This window comes from Cotesia typhae, unplaced genomic scaffold, assembly GCF_013202065.1.
Source record: "Cotesia typhae breed Kobodo isofemale line unplaced genomic scaffold, CoteBio_Ctyphae contig_65, whole genome shotgun sequence".
NCBI lineage: Eukaryota > Metazoa > Arthropoda > Insecta > Hymenoptera > Braconidae > Cotesia > Cotesia typhae.
This window is the reverse complement of record NW_027423762.1, coordinates 2,109,426-2,130,573: the sequence shown is the minus strand read 5'-3', so window position 1 is coordinate 2,130,573 and position 21,148 is coordinate 2,109,426. Positions and strand designations below refer to the sequence as shown.

Genomic DNA, 21,148 nt, shown 5'->3' with positions numbered 1-21,148 from the left:
TTATTCATTCTAATCGAAGAATATCTATGCTCAACGCATTCATTCGGATCTATAAAGAGGAAAGGACACTTTTGTAACTTTTTACTCTTTCTTTTTCAGTCTTGTATTTAGTTAGTCTATCAGAAATCTGATATTATAAATAAAAGTACTATGTGCAATCAAAGTTTACTTGAGAATAATCACAGACTACTAGATTGTTAACTGGCGACTATAACGAGTAGGTCATACTGTATTATGTTGAAACGAATCATCGATCCTTGACGTTGATGATGAGTCTCGAAATGTAATTGATCAGCCGGGCGTTGAATCGTTATTGCAATTACTGTTTTATATTTGAACAACATAAACTTAACTGTAAAAAAAAAAAAAAACAAGAAGGAATCACGAATTTTTCATTGTAAAAATTAAAACGATTGTTTAATTTTATGACACCCATAAAATTGATTTGATGAGTGTTGAATAAACGGTTTGTTGATGGGCATACAGCTTAAATGAGTGACTGTCACATTGTCATAATCATGTTGGATATGGCTTTAAGTTTGATGACACTGAGAATGAAACTAATATAAGAGTGCTTTTAGGAGACTGCTAACAGCAAAGAGACATTTGCTGTTTGGTGTATACAGCAAACAGGAAAATCGATTATGCCTACGGAAACATCAAAGAAAGAGCGTGTCGTTGAGATATAGAATAATCGATCGGCACGTCATTGTAAAATAAAAATAAAATATATAAAGTTAAAAAAAAAAATTGTGAGGCAAGAGCTAAACCACACGAGATATTATATTATCTCTTGCATATATTTTATGTTGCGTTCATTCGTGAACTTCCGAGTAAACCGCGATGGCTAGAGACAACAGGCTTTTTTTTATTGATTTTTATAACTTTTGTGAATTTATGAAAAACATACACGTGTAAAATGTATAATATAATTTTAACAAAATTACCATAAAGATTGATATTTTTAAAATAATTGATGGAAATTATTTATTGCATATTCTAAGATTATTTTAACCAGAAATTAGAAATTACTTTTTTCTCCTTCTAGATAAATAATCAAGTCTAATACTTTTTATTAGAAAAAATTTCAAAACACAAATTATTAACCGTTTGAAATTGTGCAAAAAAAATGACTTATACGAAAGTTAGTCAGTGGGGAAAATCAATTCAATTATAATTTTTCTGCCGGTCTATAATTCGTTCGAATAAAACCATTCGAGTCATTATGGTCAGCTACAGTTGTGTTAAAATTAGCGTGACCAATTTATTTACTTATAATTTTTCTCTGACGAATTTTCAGTCGAGGTTGTAAAAAAAATTTTAGTAAATAATCACTTAATTTTTTTTTACCTTGATTTGAAACAACCGTGAGAAACCTTTTTCTTGAAATAATAAATAAGACAAAAACTTGGATTTTTATTTCATATTTACACATCTTCGTTATCTTCGAACAAGATCTTCGATTATTTCTCAGTAAAACTACTCGCTCGTGATGACTGGGTTACCTAATAATATAATTATTGTTGGATTTATATTACATCCTTTTGAATTATAAAATTTCTGACCTGACACATTTTTCGGATTTAGAATGCTTAAAGGTAAAATCAACAGTTAGTGAAACTAATTATAAACTAAATTGCGATGGTCGCTATCAAAATAAAATCTTTGGAATAATATGTATTTATAATAAAACATCCGTTATAATTGAACTCCTTTTACACTAGAACTAAATAAAACGATTCGTTTGTATTTTTACTATCATTGTTCATCATATTCTTTAGTATTAAGAATTAAGAGAAAGATTTAATATATTGTAACAGATGAGTTCGTTATTTATTATTATAATAATAACATATATGCTCATTTGAGATTTCTAACTCACAATTTAACCTGTCATAAATTAGTTTCTTAGATATGATTCGGAATTAGTTTTCTGTTTTTAATCTTTATTCAAATGTCACTAAATCATATTTTACTACTCAACAATAATTTTCTTTCGAAAGCAGTTTATATATTTTTCGTTACATTAGCGCATAATTTTCAATGCTAAAAAAAAACAACTACGAGAAAAAAATTGACGATAAGAAATATTTTATGACTAAGGATAGAAATACCGTTTGTGGTTAATGTACCTTTTTTGGTCTCTTTATTTTCAAATTATTGTATAAATATTTCTATAATATTTCTATTTTAATTTGTATAAATTTATTAATTGATAAATTCTATACAAATTGTACTTGAATAGTTAAACTTTTTACAAATTCACCAAAATGTCAAGTGGCCAAAAATAGTCCTGAGATGGCCAAAACCGATACTTCTACCCTACATTATGTAAATAATATCAAAGATTGATAATTATTGTCTAAAGTTTAATAATCATTGTCTTAATTGAAAGTTAACTCCACTCTATTTTTAGTCTTCTAAAATCGGAAAATCAACTCATTAAAAGATTATTTTCTTTTCTTAAAGCTATTCTATTTCTTGCGTAATTCGGTAGTTAAGACAATTGCTTCATAAAATTTTTGTTTTTTGAACAACTTAAAAGTCAAATTTATTAAATGAAACTCAAAGTTTTGTTAATTGAACAATTCCTGATTTTAATTGCGCCAAAATATTGATTGTTTTTAAAGGAAAAGGCGATTGATTTTTTTAATTTTAATGAACAAAAATACAGTGAACTCGATTTGAAATTAATTTCCGATAGTTTTACAAAATGCCATTATAATTACAATCAAGTTTCATTAAAAAATATAAAAAACAGTTAACCTTGCAGCTGAGTTATAAAATTTCCTGTTATTTTTAGTTTCCGGAGCTCAGAAACGCTATTTTCCGTACGTTTTCTAGCGTTTCAAGCTCACATCGTTTTAAAATATTTTTTAAGCTAATGAAAAAATGCTTGTGATGAGCAAAAGAGTACTGTTTGATGAAAAAAAAGTACTCCAAAAAAGAGCTGTGAGAACATGCTTTTTTGAAAATTTTCAACTATGATATCTTTTGAACAAATCAAACGTTTTTAATGGAACTTGTAGATACCAACGCCATTTATCAAGCACAAAAATATTATTTATTTCCTACCAAAAGATTCAATCGAAAATTTGGAAGTTGTGTTAAAAAAAACAATTTTTTGGAATTTTTTAAAATCAAATATCTCTCAAGTGAATCGATCGATTTTGATGCAGCTTGCAGCAACCGATGCAGTTTTTCAAGAATGAAAAAATCATCTCTTACATACTAAATTCTTCGATATGAAATTTTGTAGTTGTGTGAGAAAAACGACTTTTTCCAAATTTTTCGACAACGATACCTCACGAACGAATCAACCAATATTGACCAGCTCAGCTGTGATTGACGTAATATTTCAAAGTTAAGAGCTGATTAGTTTTTCGAATCGATCGGTAAAGTCGTCTAAAAGTTAATAAAAAAAATCATAATTGAAAAGAATTTTTTTTTGTTGTTTTTTAGAAAGTTCTTGGAATCTACCGGCCCGAATTGGTCCAAATTGTATTGAAAATTTAAGTTTGGTCAAGCCCTTTCGAATGGCACCAACTGCGATTAAATCAGTCCCGACGTTCAAAAATTATGAGAGGGTTACATATACACACATATGCATACAGACATAATAACATCCTCGGGGAAATGGTCGGAATCGCTTTCTAGACCCTCAAAATGTAGAGATCATATAAAAACTTGATTTTAGAATATCGGAGTGAAAGAAATGACTTCAAAATTTTTGAAAATTTTTAATTTTTTTAGCGAAAAGTTTAAAATAGTAAAGACACGATGTATTGAAATAATTTGTACTATTACATAATCTTCTATCGAACAAACTCAAGCTTTTATGTCATATTACTATACATCTTACGTGTAAAACGATAAAGACGACACGGATTAACGAATCATCGACGATGACAATCCTTATATTTTATAATATATCAATCGCATTAATATTTTCCAATAGTTGCCGAGTCACTAGCATTAATCGAGATAAATTTCTCTTATGTCAACATTGTAGACATAACATCAATGTCAATGACAACCAATAAAATGTGAATGAAAAAAAAAATGAAAATTTCAAAGCTATACTATCAGATAAAAGATAATTGAAAATTTATAAGCAATTCTTGAGAGACACAAAGAGACTAGACCCTTTTGGGGTAAAAAAAATATTGTCAGATTATATGACGAAGACAAGAAAAGAAATAAAGCAAAAGACTATACTAAGTGGTGAGCTATTGAGATCAAAAAGACACGATAAACTGATGACGTAGATATCTTACGTTAGAATCTCAACTTTGGGGCCGATCGCTGTCCATCGAACCCGAGGGTGATTTATGGTCATTGACACAAAGTGAGATCGAGAGAGGAAATATTTTCTTTATTATTTACACTAATATACTACTCTAAAATTCTATTTATATTAATATTCACTAGATTTATCAATTGTCTGCATTGATGTTTGTTCATTAGTCATGTCATATCTCTTCGATTTTTTCCTACAAAATTGGACTATTTATAAATAAACAAAGAGCTAATCTATATGCTATTACTGAGTACAACGTCAATTGTCCTATATTACGAACAATTGAATGAAAAATTATATTAATTTAACTTGTATTTTTGGACCATATAAAGTATGTAACTAGACTATAATAGATTAATTTTTCTTTTCATCAGATTCATTATAAGTATTTATGGTATGTAATCGTAGATAACCAATGTTAAAAAAAATTAGTTGATTTTTCGATCGTGATTAGCTTACGATTCGTTACATATATGTGAAAATTTTTTGTGGAAAAATGGTCAGCTTTTATTTTTAACACGATGGAGTGTAAATCAAACAATAATACGAAATTATTTTCAGTTCAAGTTCAGTGAAAATAAAATGATGGAAAAATTCTTTCAAAAATCTTGATTTGAATTTGGACAATAAAAAAGTCTTATTTGAACCAAAAATATTAATGAAAAAAATCAACATAGTCTTGGTCCAAGTACAATTTTTCTTGAATCAAGAAACTTTTTGTCGCTTAAAAAAATTTTATTTCAGCCAAAACAATTTTTTTCTAAAAATCGTTTTTTGAATAAAAAAAATTTTATTCTTTACTCAAAAATTCACTTTTTCTTCTGACAGAGTTGGAGTTAAAATTGCTTAAACCATATTTTCTATTTGATGATCTTGAAAAGCTTTTTTTCATTGTTCTTAAAAATCTTTTGTATCTTTAAAATGCACCCGAAATTAGGGGTTCAAAATTATAGGAATAATTTTGAACACATGAATTATTGTCAGGCATTCAAAATTAATTTATAAAATGTAATATATTTAATTAATATCTTAATTTAAAACCTGTTTGTGAAAAAATGACTGATTGTGAAACATATGTATAATAAAAAAAAAATAATAATTCAAACTAACTTGAAAAAATAAAATCTAGTGTGAAATAAAGTAATTAAATCAGCATCAGAATAATATGCTGACGGAAGTGACAACATAACAGTTCCGTGACGGCCGAATTTAAGTTAGGGGTTTAGTTGTTATAACTCGTAACCCACACCGGTTTATTGTAAAGTTTATCCTCGGCCGTTCAGAGACCGATAGGTTGAAGATACCTGTCGTAATGTGAAAGAGAAGCCGGAGATAATGTAAGTTTGAATTAGTAAAGATTAGTTACATAATTTTTCGTATATAGTATTTGATCGATCGCTGACTTTCAAGTGCTTGATCACTAAAGATTCATATCCAAAAAATTAAATGAGTTTTACATCAATGTTTGTTCTTGTTATGTATGATTTCATTGGGTTTTTAATGAGTTCATACAGTACTGATAATGAATTATCCCATATCGTCAGCCTACGTCGTATTTAAAAAGCATATGAATAATATTTTGTCCTTGATTTAGCTACCAACAAGAAATCTTGGATAATAAAATTAAGTTATTGACGAATTTGAAGGCTTGAAAACACGGTGAGGTAGTTTTTTTTTCTTTCATGTAACAAAAACCAGAAATTTTATGGAACACTGCGTAGAATATAAAATGAACAAGTTTCAAATTTTTACGGTTTAGGACCGTGAAATTATTATGGGGTGTTATTTGAAAACTTTATTTCATTCTTTAGAACATGACGTTTTTGTTTTGTGTTTACAGTTTCTGAAATTTGAGTCGATTCATTGAAATATTTTCAAAATTATAAATAATTTCCTTTATTTCTTATAAAATAAGCAGAAGTTTTTCTTTTCATGATACCCCGTACAAAAAAAATCCTGATTCAACATGAATTTAATATTGAAATTCATATTTTGACACAAACATAAATTAGTTTTGAGATCAATCTAACTTTGAAATTGATTTGTAGATAGAAATTAGCACGCCTGTAGAACTTCCGATCCTGCTTCAGAATTTTAATTAAGACTTAAAAATACTTTATGTATAAAATTTATCCTAAAAATCATTTATTTATTTATTTATTTATTTATTTTTTTAATTGTTTAAAGTCGTATACACTACTAAGGTCATGAGCAACTACGGTAGGGGGTAAACTTTTGAGGTTGTAACTCGTTTTATTTTTTGGGTTGAGCAGAATAATACACTTAAATATTGAAAATATTCATTAGTGTACGCCGGACTCGAACCTGGTCCAAAGCTTTAGTAAGCACGGGCCGGATCCGATAAGCTACTGCGCACCTCTTAAAAATTATTAAATCTTCATTAAAATTCTGAATCAGGATTGAAGGTTCTATAAGCGTGCTAATTTCTATCTACAACTCAATTTTAAATTTAGATTGATCTCAAAACTAATTCATTTTTGTGTCAAAATATGAACTACAATCTTAAATTCATTCTGAATCAGATTTTTTTGCACGAGACCACAAATCACATCTCATTTAGAAAATGAATTTTCTTGTTTTCAAACATTTCAAATTTTCAAGTTTCAAAAATCTGAAAATTATGTTAAAAAATAGTTCATAAGTTATTCAACTGTAATATTTTTAAATCACCAGTTTTAGTTCCGATGCAGTTTCTAGATTCTTTTTAACGAATATATAGTAAAATGATTTGACAAATATGCAAAAAAAAATTTTTTTTTGCTAGTTGATTTTCGGAGTTTGAATTAAAGACGTTCATAGACAAGAAAAAGACACCAATAGGTTATGGCTATTGGTTTCTTTCTCACGCACTATAGCTACCTCTCTTTACAGATTATCACTCACTTACTTCCACACACGTAAAATATTGAGTCACTAACTTCAAACATTTTTTATAAAAAAACGAATATCGCTCGTTTATGTTATTTTTAATAAAAAATACTTGTTATATCTCCAATTAATGATTTTCAGTTTTTTAAAATAATCCTAAGAAAATTACGATTGATATTTAATAAAACGTTCGGTTAAACGTCGGTTAGCCTAAGGTTTGTATGTAAAATATACAAATTTTAAATGCTAATATTCCAAAATTTAGTGCTGCAAGGACTGTTTAAAAAAATTCCTGCGTATAGAGGATACTTATGAGTATAAGTACTCAAAATTTCAAAAAAATTTTAAGAAAACGCTTTTTTTTTGGAACATCCTTAAAAACAATAGATTTTCGAATTTTTGGAAATTACTAATTTTTGTAGCAAGGAATAAATGAGAAAATAAGAGTTTTTAAGTATACATTCTTTTGCGTAATTGACAATCGCTATTAAATAAAGAACAGTTATCAATTTCTTATTTTAATTTACGAAATTTACTTTCCAAATATTATTCATGAACCAAAGTTATAAACATCATTTTTACCCTAACTAATAAGCTTACTTTGAAAATTTAAAAGTAAAAAGATTATTATTTCTCACGTAATCCTCATTTGCTACGTTAACAAATATTTACCAAATAAAATAATCTTTTGAGCTTAGATAGCGTATTATACTTCGTCACGGACGCTGTTTATCTGATGTGATAGTATACGTCAATAGTTCATTGCTATATTACATAGAAGTACTCTGCGGACATAACACGTACTTTAATCTTAATGGGGATGCTGAGTAAACATTCGCGACAGCTTATTCGATCAGATGACCCGGAATAAGAATTACGAACAATTTTAAACTATCAAGTCGACAGTTGCGAAGTATAATTTTAAATATAATGAACCGTCAAGTATTGAAGTACTAGAATAGAACTTAAATTCGGCTTCCATGTCAAATCAAACCTACTATTTAATTGTCATCGAAAAAGTTTAAAATTTCTAAATTTATTTTGCCTTTGCTGTGGGTTGTTTATTCAGTCATGTCTTCTTTCGTTTCACTTCCTTAATTGACATGCGTTGAGTGTATCTGTATATTTTTTTTTTCTGTTTATTTGATTTTAGTCGATTTGAAATGCGTTATTACTTTAAGTACCATCAATGATAAGTACAAATAAGTTTGAGAGTATTTAAAATAGGTAAAACTCGAACAGTGACCCGTTTCATGGTAAAAAGGTATTCAGTTTAAACTATTTCTGGACTACACGCGCAAGCCCGGCCGTTTCTTGTTTTATTTCACATTCTTGCCTTGTATTCAAATATAGAACCAATATTATTTCATTAGAATATAGAAAAAAAAGTCCGGCTGTCTGATATAGCGCTAAAATATTGAATTATCGCGAAAAACAATGTTTCAAAGAGTACGTCTATCTCTAATTTTATATTTTATTTGTTTTCAAACATCCAACCATAGAAAAATATTTTTTCACAATACAGTACAAGAGAATTTCTATTTAACATTCATTTCAAATCAATTGTTCCAATTTCGTTTTATCACCAGGTTTTTTTTTTAATTTTAAAAATCATGCATGACTATTTTTCGATGAATTTTATTGAAAAAGAATCTCTTAACCGCAAAATACTATACGATTTAAAGACAGTAAAAATTTTTTTACTTTAATAAAACATTAACTTTAAAGATTAAAAGAAAATCTCAAATCAAAAGAAGTATTTTAAAGAATTTGTTTATTTTGAATCGAAATTGAATCGCGATTTAAATAAACTTCACTTAGTTGAAGAAATTTTATACTCGATTAAAATCGAACAACTCATTAGATCAGAATTACTAGATTATTTTAAAATTTTATATGTCTTGTCATTTTATCTTGATATACAGATATTAAAACTATTCTTTATACTCTACTTTAAATGAGGAGCTGATTTTCAAAAGGGTATCTTTTTATATTTTAAAAGAGCAGTTTTTTTAACTTTTAAATATTAATTACTTCGCAAATTATAAAGATTTCTAAATAAAAATCGAATTGTAGTTTCATAACCGGTAGCACTTCATAACTAAATAAAAAAAGTTCAACAAAAATATTTGTAATTAGAGATAACCAGTTTTTTGTCTCAATTAATCAAAAATGAAAAAATACCCCTTTAAAACTCAACTCCTCAAATATTAGTGGGAATTATCACAGGAATTATAACAGATATTAAACATCGTTTTTCCGTGTTTTTACAATGACATCTTCTGTAAATAAATTGTAAAAATAAAAGAAATTAAATTTGAAAAAAAAAAAAAACTACAACTAATTTGTTGTGAATTATGAAGGTGTGAATATTTATATCTACTACAAAACCTCTGAGTCTTCAGTGGGAGAAAAAAGATTTCAGAGATATGATGGTAGTAGCGTTAATAGTTTATAATCGAGACAAATTCATGCCTGAGCTTTTCAAACCGCAAAAAGAAAGAATATCACAGTTCCGCTAGAGTTTAATCACCCGTAGTTCCCTACTCATAAAATTTTTTATTAACAATATAACGAAGCGCCATCTGTTATTTGATCTGGTCTACATACCGACCAAATGCGATAATATAGGTTCCTGTAATTTGGGGACAAATAATATCTTCTACAGGTAATTACTCCCATCAGCGATAAGCTAGTAGTCGGTAAAATTTTCACCTTTTAATCGGAAGATGGCTCTGGGATATCCGAATTACCTTTTCATTTTATTTCTTCAATTAACTGCTAAGTAGAAGGTAGAAGCTTACGTAAAACTGAAGAAGAGAAATTCAGTAGCTCTTTGTATTAATAATTACTTTATTCTTAATACTAAACAATTAAGTTAATACGCAATTCAATTTGCAATAATTTTTTTTTAATTTTGTCCACAGAGCTAATTAATTTTTTTTCGCTTATTCAATTGAAGCACTTGAGATACTGGGTGTTTGACATTATGCTGTTGACCTAGCTGTCAAGGGCTGCCCACCGTGAAAGCACGTACTTTACACACTTAATTGTTTTCTATTTATTTCTTACTTGGAAACATCGAGTTCGGAAAACACCAAAAATTAATTGGTTGTTCTCGAAATTTTAAAATACAAATTCATTTCATAAATTAAAAATAGTCGGTTCTTTCTGATAAAATTTTTATTACAGTGTAATCAGAAAATCTAAAACCTTAACACCAGCTATGAAAATTCGAGTATTTTAACAGTTTTTTAATGTGCATCTATTTGGTTGATTTATGAGTTTATGTAACGGAATTTTTCAACGTAATTCCCTCGAAAATTTGCACAGGTACACAAAAACAGAAAATTTCTTGAATTATGAAAATTGTATGGAAAACCGAAGTTATTTTGGAGCAAGAAGAAGTTTTCTTGGCTTAAAAAAGTTTAACTTCGTTCGAGAAGTTTTAACTTCATTCAAGATTTTTTCAATCTTTCTTAAGATTTTCTTGAATTAAGAAAATTTACGCTTGACTCAAGACTTTCTTTCTTTCTGTGTATCGATGACCGATGAAAATACAGTAATTTAATTACTTATTCTTGTGCCCCGACCAAGATCATCAGAACAAAAAAAATGACCAATTTCACATTTTAAACGTACACTATTCCTAAAATAATTGTAAATATTATTATTTTTTAAGGATAAATACTAGTTTAAAAACTAAACAATGTCATCGGAATGATACTACTAATGCGTCCACACTTTTTCTAAAAATAAAGTCAATTTTTATTTTAGTTTATCATTCCATTCTTATTTCAAACTAATTGCAAACTGTGGAAAATTATTTTTTCCTTTTTATCATGGTTTACTATTAAACCGCCTTTTCTAGTTATTTAAAATATAATTTATCAATCGTTAAGTTGAATGGATTGTTCATTTAATAATAGCCACATTTATGAAAAGGTAAAATTGAACCTAAAACTTGATAACTTTCATATCCTCTCGAACAAAAGACCTTGACGTACCATCGACTGAAATTATGCATAATTTACGTAATAGTAATAAATATATTAACGTGAATGGCATTTGTCCTTTCGCAATAGTGAATCATTTGTACATAAACTATTGATATATTAGTGATAGTAGAATGTATTATATCTTTTGTCGATACGATGCGTGCATTACATTGTATATAATATTTACGTTTGTACATATATTGAAGTATTAATTGAATCATAAGACAAGATTTAGATATTAATCAGCTTTAAGCTTAGTATATAACGGGCACAACGCTATGTCTTGTGATGTCATGATAATATTTTTATGTGGGTTGTGGTAGGTCCAGATATGCCAACCGTTACGTAACGTTAATTTTATTTTTATTGATTATTTTTTATAAAATTTTTATAGATACATACTTGGATTGATTACTGTAATCGCATTTGTCACGCCAAAATTTAAGTTCTCGCTTCGGCAGTCACGAATTACGCGTGTAATATACTCCATAGTCCATATAATAGTAAATAGATATATCTTACTTATTCATTATATCATTATATATTATATCATACAGCACACACATTAATTACTGTCAGTATTTATAAATGAATTTTTTTTAAGCCCCCTTTATGGCTCGTTGATATAAAAATAGTAGTAGGCGATGATTTGCTATGTTAAGAAAATAGTGCGTGCATGTGATTGTACATTTAAATACCGAGACATTAATCGCATTTAAAATATTCACACACTTTGATCAATCGTGATATAACACTGGCTCAATTATTTTAGTCTTGTATCCGGGTGTACTGTCAAAACTTTATTCTGAGTTTATTAATGATCACGCCTGCGATCGACACTTCAAAGATAATTGTTCCAGCTTACAGTAATTAATTTTATATTTTTTTTATCTTCAATTGTTTTTTCGTTCTGAAATAATTTATTTCATTTGTTTAATCCGACATTTACTTTTACATTGTTCAAATGTTTGATTTATTTTATTTTATTATCTCTCTTTTTTGTTATCACCCTGATATTTCTTTCGAAATTCATTCTGCCACAAAGTGGAAGTTTTTTCTTGTTTAGTTTTTTATTTATTTTTTTATTGCTATCCCAAAGGAAATTTTGCAGATTTTTAATATTTTGATTTAGAAGTTTTTAACTTCGCGCTACGAGTATCAACTATTTTCAATAATCGGGAAGTTATTGGTTTCATCCCGATTTTCAAAAATCGAGTTCTTAACAGATCTCAAGAATTTAAGGTCCTAGGAAGCTGTTCTGAATTTCCTCAAGGATGTCACGGTGTGTGTGTGTGTGTGTGTGTGTGTGTGTGTGTGTGTGTGTGTGTGTGTCACGATTTTAGAACAGCTTGACCGTTTTGAACGAACTTAAGGGCATTCGGAAGGTTTCAGCGAAACAGACTTTCACGAAAAATGTAACCGATTCGGTGCGATAGATTTTGAGAAATTTCATAAAAAATCGAAAAAAAATTAATAAAATTATATTTTTTCGAAATAACTTTTGAGCTGTGGTATCGATTAATTCCATAACCTAATCAGCTCTCAACCTAAAAAAATGACGTCGAATGCCGTTAAGAAATTCAAAATCAATTCATTCGTTCGTAAGATATGTAATTGTTGACGACAAAGTTTTTTTCAAAAAACTTCGAAATTTTTGTTTAGATAATTTTATATGTAATAAAAAAACTATAAGTGCTCAAAAATATAGATTCTTTCTGTGCTTGAAAAACTGTGTTGAATGCTACAAATCTCATCAAAAACGATTGATTTGATCGGTAGATATCTCTATTAAAACTTTTAAAAAAAGTATGTATTCAATAACCACTAGATTTTCGAGCTCAGTGCCTGAAAAAGTATAACAGTTGTGTTTTTGAGCTGGAAGAACTCAAAACTTTGTAATTGATAATTTCTCGAGCGTTTTGAACTCTTACATAACGGAAAGTTTCAGGGATGGCCTGCAAGGTCAACCATTTTCCAGATTTTTTTTACTACTATCTAAGCTCTATTCGTTACTTAAGGCAACTTGGTGGGGTCTAGCAGCCTAAAATTTGAGTTATTTTAAAAAATTTTATTTCTATATGAAGATAATGACTAATGCTTTCAAATTTTTATTACACTTATTCTATTACTTATCAACTGCACGAAAATAAAAATCAAAACAAAAATAAAATTTTTTTTAATTTAGAAAAATTTTAAAAAGAATTTTCTGAAAACGGATTTCAAATTCGTACTCTTAACAATAAAGGGTTCCCTGAAAAATAATTGACAATAGTAAAAACTCGCTTCGACAAAAAAAATTTTTTTTGTTTTATCCAATTATTAGAAAGATACAAACAAAATCTAAGGATGACTAGACTTATGGGGGCATAATCATTGAAGCTCTAAAAAAGAAATTCAAAAATGTTTGTTTGTTTTTTTTTTTTTTTTTTTAATTCTATTTTTGATGAACTTCAAGCAAAAAATATGTAATTTTTAAAAAAATTGAACGATGTTAATTGTTAATTTTTTGATTTCTTATGGTCAGTGATAGGTGGCAACTCTCAAAAATTATCTTAATTTTGAAGTAAAGTTCAAAAAATGATATTCTGTATAATCCGAAGAGGAAGAATAGAAGACTGGAGAAGTATAGCTGAGAGGACGCGATAATAATTTCTCTCATAAGAAAAGAGAGAGAGAGAGAGAGAGAGAGAGAGAGAGAGAGAGAGAGAGAGAGAGAGAGAGAGAGAAAAGAAACAAAGAAGAGAGTAGAGAGTAAAGAGTGTAAAGTAAAGATCTCTAAAAGGGTGGGGTACGTCATAGATTTACCCAGTTCTATGAGTTCGAGAAGGACCGAGGGTAGAGAAGTAGTGAAGACCTGCGCGCAAATTTCCCGCGTTTGGGCAATCTCATATTGATCCCAGCCCCCTCGCTCGCACTGACACCCCTCACACGAGGGGTTGATCACACAGAATCGCAGAATCGCGGGCTTCGGATGGTCCAGCGACGTTAGTCTCTCACTCGACGACGTTTTATCGTGAGAAAACTTTTGCCATCCTTACTCGTATTCTCATATTCGTGGTTGTATTACATTACAAGTCGGTACTGTTATCATTTCGATAAACGATCGAATACAAAAGTAAAAACATATATTGTTTATGTTAAAATCAATTTGTTTGTTTTTTTTTTTGACAAACAAAATAATGTGAAAGTGAGAACAAAGTGAGATTTATTTTCATTTATTTGATCAAAATTTTTCCCTCAAGAAATTTTTCAAATATTCTAATACTTTCTTGAACGATTTTAGTAAAATTAGAAAAACAAATTTCAAAACATCGTTACAAGTAGTAGCACAGTGACCTGGTAATTGTACTTGTATACAAGATTGTAGGAGGGTTTGTATCATTTAGACCGAAATGGCAGCAATCGTGTTTGAAAATAAAAAAAAAATCTGAGTAATGAGTCTAGATCAAGTAAATTAGTTTAGAAATAAGATAGGATGGTTCTCTATTACATCTCATTAGATGATCAGTCAATGCCGAGCACTCAAGATAAGTACACGTTACATAAAATAATTTCAAGATTTAATATGACTATACTGCTCGTTAAAGCCTTGGGTTCCGTCAAGTTCATTTTTTTATTCTTTTAATCTCTAAAACAACAACTTGTCGATTCTTTTTTAGACAAACACAGATAATCTGTTGATGTAAACACTGATATGAAACATCATATAAATTTAATTTTAGTTAATAGTTTAAAATATTTCTCATCTAACTTAATTATTGATTTGCACAATTATTTATTCAAATTACAAACATTTATCAAATAAACTAGTTTGTTCGGTAGATATCCATCTCAATTTGAGATTCGATCGAAAAGAGCAAAAGATTCTAGTGAATACTGAGAAAAATCAATTTGAAATGGGTGTTAATCTAAACTGACTATCAATAATATTTTTATTTCCATAGTGATCGTTTATCATATTTTTCTATTTTCCAATCTTCATAACACGCTTCCACAATCAATCTGGGCAAACTAAATTTTAATCTTTTTCTTTTTTCCCATCAGTTGTCTTCTTAACAGTAGTGGTTCTCCAAGAGTATTGATAAGAAAATAATGGCTAAAAACATAAATAAAATAAAAAAAGGAATACAAAACAAACAAAATAGAATTTTTATGTATTTATGTTGAGAAGAGATATGTAACGCCCAAGAATCATTAAAGAGAGGAAAATATTAAAAAAAAAAAAAAAAAACGAAATAAGATACTATTTTCATATGCTGTGTTGGTTTTATTTGTTGCGTGCAGTACAAGAGTTTCGATTTGTTATATCGTGTATAATGAAGACAATACATACAAACATATATTATAAACATCAAATGATATCGTTCCAAACTGCACAATTCTCATTTGAGACTATTAATATTACTATTTTTATTATTATTATCATGGCAGGATTTTGCTTTTATTAAATCTTTATCAGCAAAATCGTTCTGTCTCGATAAGATTAATTCGATTTTCTTCCTATATCCATCTTTTATATTTATTGTCCACAAGGATAAGAATGAATATAAATAAACAATATGTATATGTAATTGATATACGTTCATGCACTGATGTGTAGTAAAGTTAAAGAGGACACAAATGAGTGTCAGTTTAAGTGGGCGTTAAAAAAGATGTGGGATGTAAATCTGTAGAACGCGTTAGTCAGAGACGAAGATCAGAGGCACCCTCCTCTTAATGGATTCAGAAATCCAGCAGAGCGACACAAAGACTCTTGCTCATTGAGTGCATCGTCCTCTACGCTATGGTGCTCTCCAGCTCAAGCTCCAGCTCCAGCTCCAGGTTCTCTTCTGTTATTCCATTCCCTTCAATTGGTCGTTGGTTGTATACCAGACCAGAATCCGCGATGCGAATGCTCGGTTGAAATCCTTGGAAATTGCAATCTTCTCAATGCCGATTTTGGCGAAGGGTTTGTTTTATTTCTTCTTCATCTTCATCGTTTATATGTTTTTTTGTTTCGAATCAGTTCTCTTGGTATATATGCGAAGACTTTTCTTGCCTATATTGTTGGTTTTAGTTGCATTCGATTCACGCATGCTCGAGCCGCACCTTTTTCGGCTACTCAACATTTTACAATAAATGATCGATCGATTAATCTTCTTCATCAATTAAATTATTTAATGATTTATTTATCGACGACCTCGGCCAATGCACCACCATATTACCATACTTTGTTTACTACACGATCAACGATCAACGACAAATGAGTTCATTCCACTCTACTGTGATGTATCAACTTGGATCTGTATAGTCAAATTATTTATTCAAATATAATCATATTATATTTTACTAAAACTCAAGTTAAGACTGACTATTAATAACTTACTTCTTACTCTCCGCTTTTAAATTAATGTGTATACACGTGCAATATACATTATTATATTTTCTTTGTTAAATTATTTATTTGGATAAATTCATGGAACATCTAAATGTCTTTAGTCTGACATCCTGTATTTTGTATTATATATCTCTCTATCTCGGAGCATACTATTTAATCCTTTGTTGCGTATCGACGTCCTTGACTTCCAGATTAGGTTGGACTGGCTGTCTTTTTGCGCTTCCAAGAAAGTCTCTTGCCAACTAAGAAGGTGTCTTCTCACTCCTTTCCCGGATAGGATCATCTCACAATATCCCATCTGAAATAACCCACCAACAATCAAAAACGTGATTGATGAAGAAATTAAATTAACAATCGGCTCGTTGACTTGCTAAATATTTAACGAAATAAAACTATAAACAATCTCTCAATCAAGTATCGGTGTCTATCATTTTTTTTTTTGTCATTTACCGTATTATTAACTTTCAGGTTGTCTTTTAGGAAGTTATCTCTGAATATGAAAACGGCTCTGTCATTTTTTATACTCGCGACTATGATTCATTGCCGATCGGAAAAAAACTAAGGTCTTTGTTCATTAATGTTTCTCGTGAAAAAAAATTGCGTCAGTAACTCGATGAGTTTTTGATTCATCCGAAAAGGTTTTAAAAGTAGCCAATAGCTGTTTGATAGATTATAATTCGGCTCGTCACGCTATTTAAACGGTTCGCGTGTAAGCTTTGCCACAATAGTCTTTCGGTTCTTCCACTTAGTTCTGATTGAAGATATAAATTAACCAGTTGATTAAATTTATTTTGTAATGTGTTACGAGTTGTATTCATTACTCAGACTTTGACTAAAATTTTTATTGAATTCATTTAAAGTGGTTTATTAACGTTCTGTTAAGTCTTAGAGAAATAAGACCATTTTGGAAAAGATGGGGCAAAATTAAATGCTTATATTAAAGAAAACAGGCTCATACACATAGTTTTTTTCACTACTTTTAGTTCGATTTATTTCCTCGCACATTTCACAATAATATGGTGCATTTGTTGAAAAATAAAAATCGTTAACTTGAGGCAAAACGGATGTAAAATAAATGTATTATTTGAGTTTTTTAACTCGTTTTACTTTTTTTTTTTTTTTTTTTTTTCCAATTCCTTGCCACGTATGTATTATTAATTACCATATTCAAAATATGGGGAACAAAAAAAATTCAACTGTCTCAGTTTTTATTCATTTTACTTTATTTGAGGTTTTTTATACAATGATAAATCATTAACTTCAAGACCATTGATCTGAACCAAAGAAAATCATTTTCAAGTATTCGAATATCTTAATCATGCTCAAAAATTCTTGGAGTAAAAAATTATTCTTGGCTTAAAAAAATTTTACTTTATTAGAAATTGTGCTTCTTCATTCATGATGATTGAATTCTTCACAAAGATCTACGCCGACGCATTAAAGTTTTTACTAAATTTATTAGTTTTTTATGATCGATTACACTGAATTATTTTCTATTTTTGGTAAAAATAAGAAAAATCATAAAATCAGGAAATTGCTTGAACTTTACAAGTTAAAAGTGAAACACTACTCAAATTCTTCGCAAAAATTCGAGGTTCTATTTCTTGAAGAAAACGATCACATTGAATGCTGTAAAACTTGCAACCTATATCATAAGCCTGCGCACAGAAAAAAAAGTTTGCTATAATTAAAAACATTTCGGATGTCAAAAATTTGTTCTAAGACTAAAAAATTTATTTTTTTCAATGCAAAAGATCGTTTCTCGATTAGTAGTGCCAAAAGGTCAGAGTTGGGTCAAGAATTTTTTAATTTTAATACAATTTATACTCCAATTCGCTCGAAAATCTTTTTTTTAAGACTAAAATCTTTCTCATTAAAATATTTAATATCAAAAAATAAATTTACTCACATAAAGTAAAATGTTTGTCATTATTTAAAAAATATTCTTAAGCTAACAATATTTTTATGCACCAAATTAAGGAGTGAGAAAAACTAAACTTCAGAAATTTTTTATAAATAAGCTATTATGCCCCAATACTTTTTATCGCTAATTATCACCAATAACTTTCGTCTAGAACTCTTTGAATTAAATACATACAATTCGAATTTATCAAATAACAACAAATCATTAATAAAAATAACAGAAATTATCAAAATCTGATAAATTAGGAATAAAATTTACGAAATGCATTTAATGAATTAGAATTATAATTATCATATAAATTATCGGATTTTTTTCGCCTAAGACTTAACTGAACAGTATTAAATCGATTTTATTTATTAAAAAATTCAACAGAAATCGACGGTAATCCAATAAACAAAATGTGCCAAGTGCAAAACTAAGTGTCAAAAAAAACGTTTATATTTATCAAAGTATCTTATTAAAAGTATTCACGATTAGTATAATACCCTAATTGAAAATGGAACACTGAGACTTTACATCAAAAGCCTTACATCAAAGTATTTATCATTTTTTCTGGGACGAACAGATAACTCTCTAGTTTACAATGGATAGTTATTAAAGTTTAATTAGGAACCCATATTCATTTCCCTCGGGAAATTATTCGGGTGTTACTGACTACCGACAAAATAAACCAGTTCAATCAGCACAAGATATTGAAAAACGACTTTTATTAAAAAAAAAAAAAAAAAAAAAAAAAAACTACTATACTATAAATAAAAATAAATTGATTACTATAAATAATCATGGACACCCTGAGTCTGCAGGCAGCTCTGGTAAAGTTAGATCCAGCAACAACAGTAACTCCAATTGGTTCTGGAGTAAAATTACTGAATTCTCGTCATAATCGGACGGCATTTGTGAATGTTGATGACAATGATTTAACAGTTTGCAATGTTTTAAACACATCCTCACGAGAAAGTCGTCAGGTGTCAGAAGATAGATTGAAAGTCGAGCAAAAAATGTCTATTGATAATCAACAAAATCAGCAAAATTGCAAGTGTCCAATGGTTGAAGTGAGGTGACGCCAACCTTGTTTTGGTGTCAATATGATTTATCACACTTATCCACCTCATCGAGGGAGTAAATCGCACAGTAAACACCACCATGCTAAAGAAAAACGACATCATCATCATCATACTATGCATTATCAGCATCATAAGGCACACGTGGTAAGTTACATGTTACAATCTTGTGATTATGATTGATTGTACCCAATTATGTGTAGGATTCAATTACATTTATGCTCAGCTATTTAATCATGTTTTGATGTAATATTGATCATTGCAATTCCATGTCTGTTTTAAGTGGCTATTACTCACTCGAACTCGAGTTGTAGATGTATAGACTGGTAGGTTTAATCAAACTAGAACAATCTTGCCTTAAATTGTGTATCCCTTTTAGTGTTGTATACATATCAACTTAACGTTACCTATACCCAATAGAATATCCGTTATGCTCTGACTAGCATTCTGATCACTATATCTATATATCTATGTGCATCTATGTGTATGTTTGCGTATGAAAACTAATAAATATAATTTGGATTGAATTGATAAGACAGTAATAAATCAATAAGCTTGAAAAAACAATTAACTACATTTTTTTCCGAATTAAAAATATAAATATTTATGTCATAAGGCCGTGAAGTGTCGGTTTTCTGACAGGGACGATATTTCGATATAAGCTTAAGGTCTGCGGCGGGAAGGTTCGAAACGGGCGTAATTTTAACGTCCGAGGCGTAGCCGAGGATGGAAATTTACGCTCGTTTTCGAACGTTCGCGTCACAAACATTAAAGCGAATATCAAAATATCGTGACTGTCAAAATCGCCACTAAACGGCCGAATGACATACAATATTTTTTGTTATTATCGCTCCATGAGTTTAATTTTTGAGGGATAGGAGGCAAATAATGACATTTAAATTTTATGAAGTTTTGCAAGAGCCAAAAAAACTTAATTTTATATTAATATTTATTTATGACGTGGTTGTTATTTTATTAACATTAAGTCCGCTTCATAATAAACTGAAGGAGGGGGTAAAACTTCACGGCCTAGGCCGTGAAAAAAATACGGTATGGTAGAGTCTCTAGAAAAGAGTCCCTTTACAGACGCCATCCAGCGCTCAAAAGTTGAACTTTTGGAGTGAGTATAACAAGAAATGGATTTTTTTTATGTTATCGAATTATTGAGTTTTATACATTTTGTATTTCTTTACCCAGCTTTGATGTTTTAATCGTAGTTAATTAATTTCCCGGCTTATGAACAGAAGATTTCGAAGAAGTTCATTTTTTTCAAGTGAGCATGTATCCTAAAATTTGATTTTCCGAGTTCAGTTGAGAGAATTTGATGTTTATAATTAGTACATAATGATATTAAATATGTACACAATATTGCTAAATTTTATTACATTCGATAAAAAAGTAACCATTTAGATAGAAAATTTCATAATCTCTTTATTGTCAAAATTTTCATCATATAGATGTTAAAAAGTGCAAAACAAAATCGAGCGAAAAAAAAATCGGTAAATTTTCGGTGGTAAATTTCAGTACAATTTTACGTTCAGCTACTATAAGATTTGCAAAAATAACTTTAAAAAACATTTCAGTTATCGACTGCTAAAA

At 29.0% G+C, this 21,148-nt stretch overlaps 2 protein-coding genes across 3 annotated transcripts in view; both read left to right on the top strand.

Annotated features, from left to right (window-relative positions):
• LOC141532623 (uncharacterized) overlaps positions 1-21,148 on the top strand; it is a 167,769-nt gene that overhangs the window by 74,731 nt on the left and 71,890 nt on the right. The window lies entirely within an intron of this gene.
• On the top strand, positions 14,375-19,690 carry LOC141532625 (uncharacterized). The gene is made up of 2 exons (XM_074251073.1): positions 14,375-14,558; positions 18,861-19,690. Exon 2 carries the CDS (start codon positions 19,271-19,273, stop codon positions 19,547-19,549), a length of 279 nt encoding a protein of 92 aa, XP_074107174.1. The 5' UTR covers positions 14,375-14,558; positions 18,861-19,270; the 3' UTR covers positions 19,550-19,690.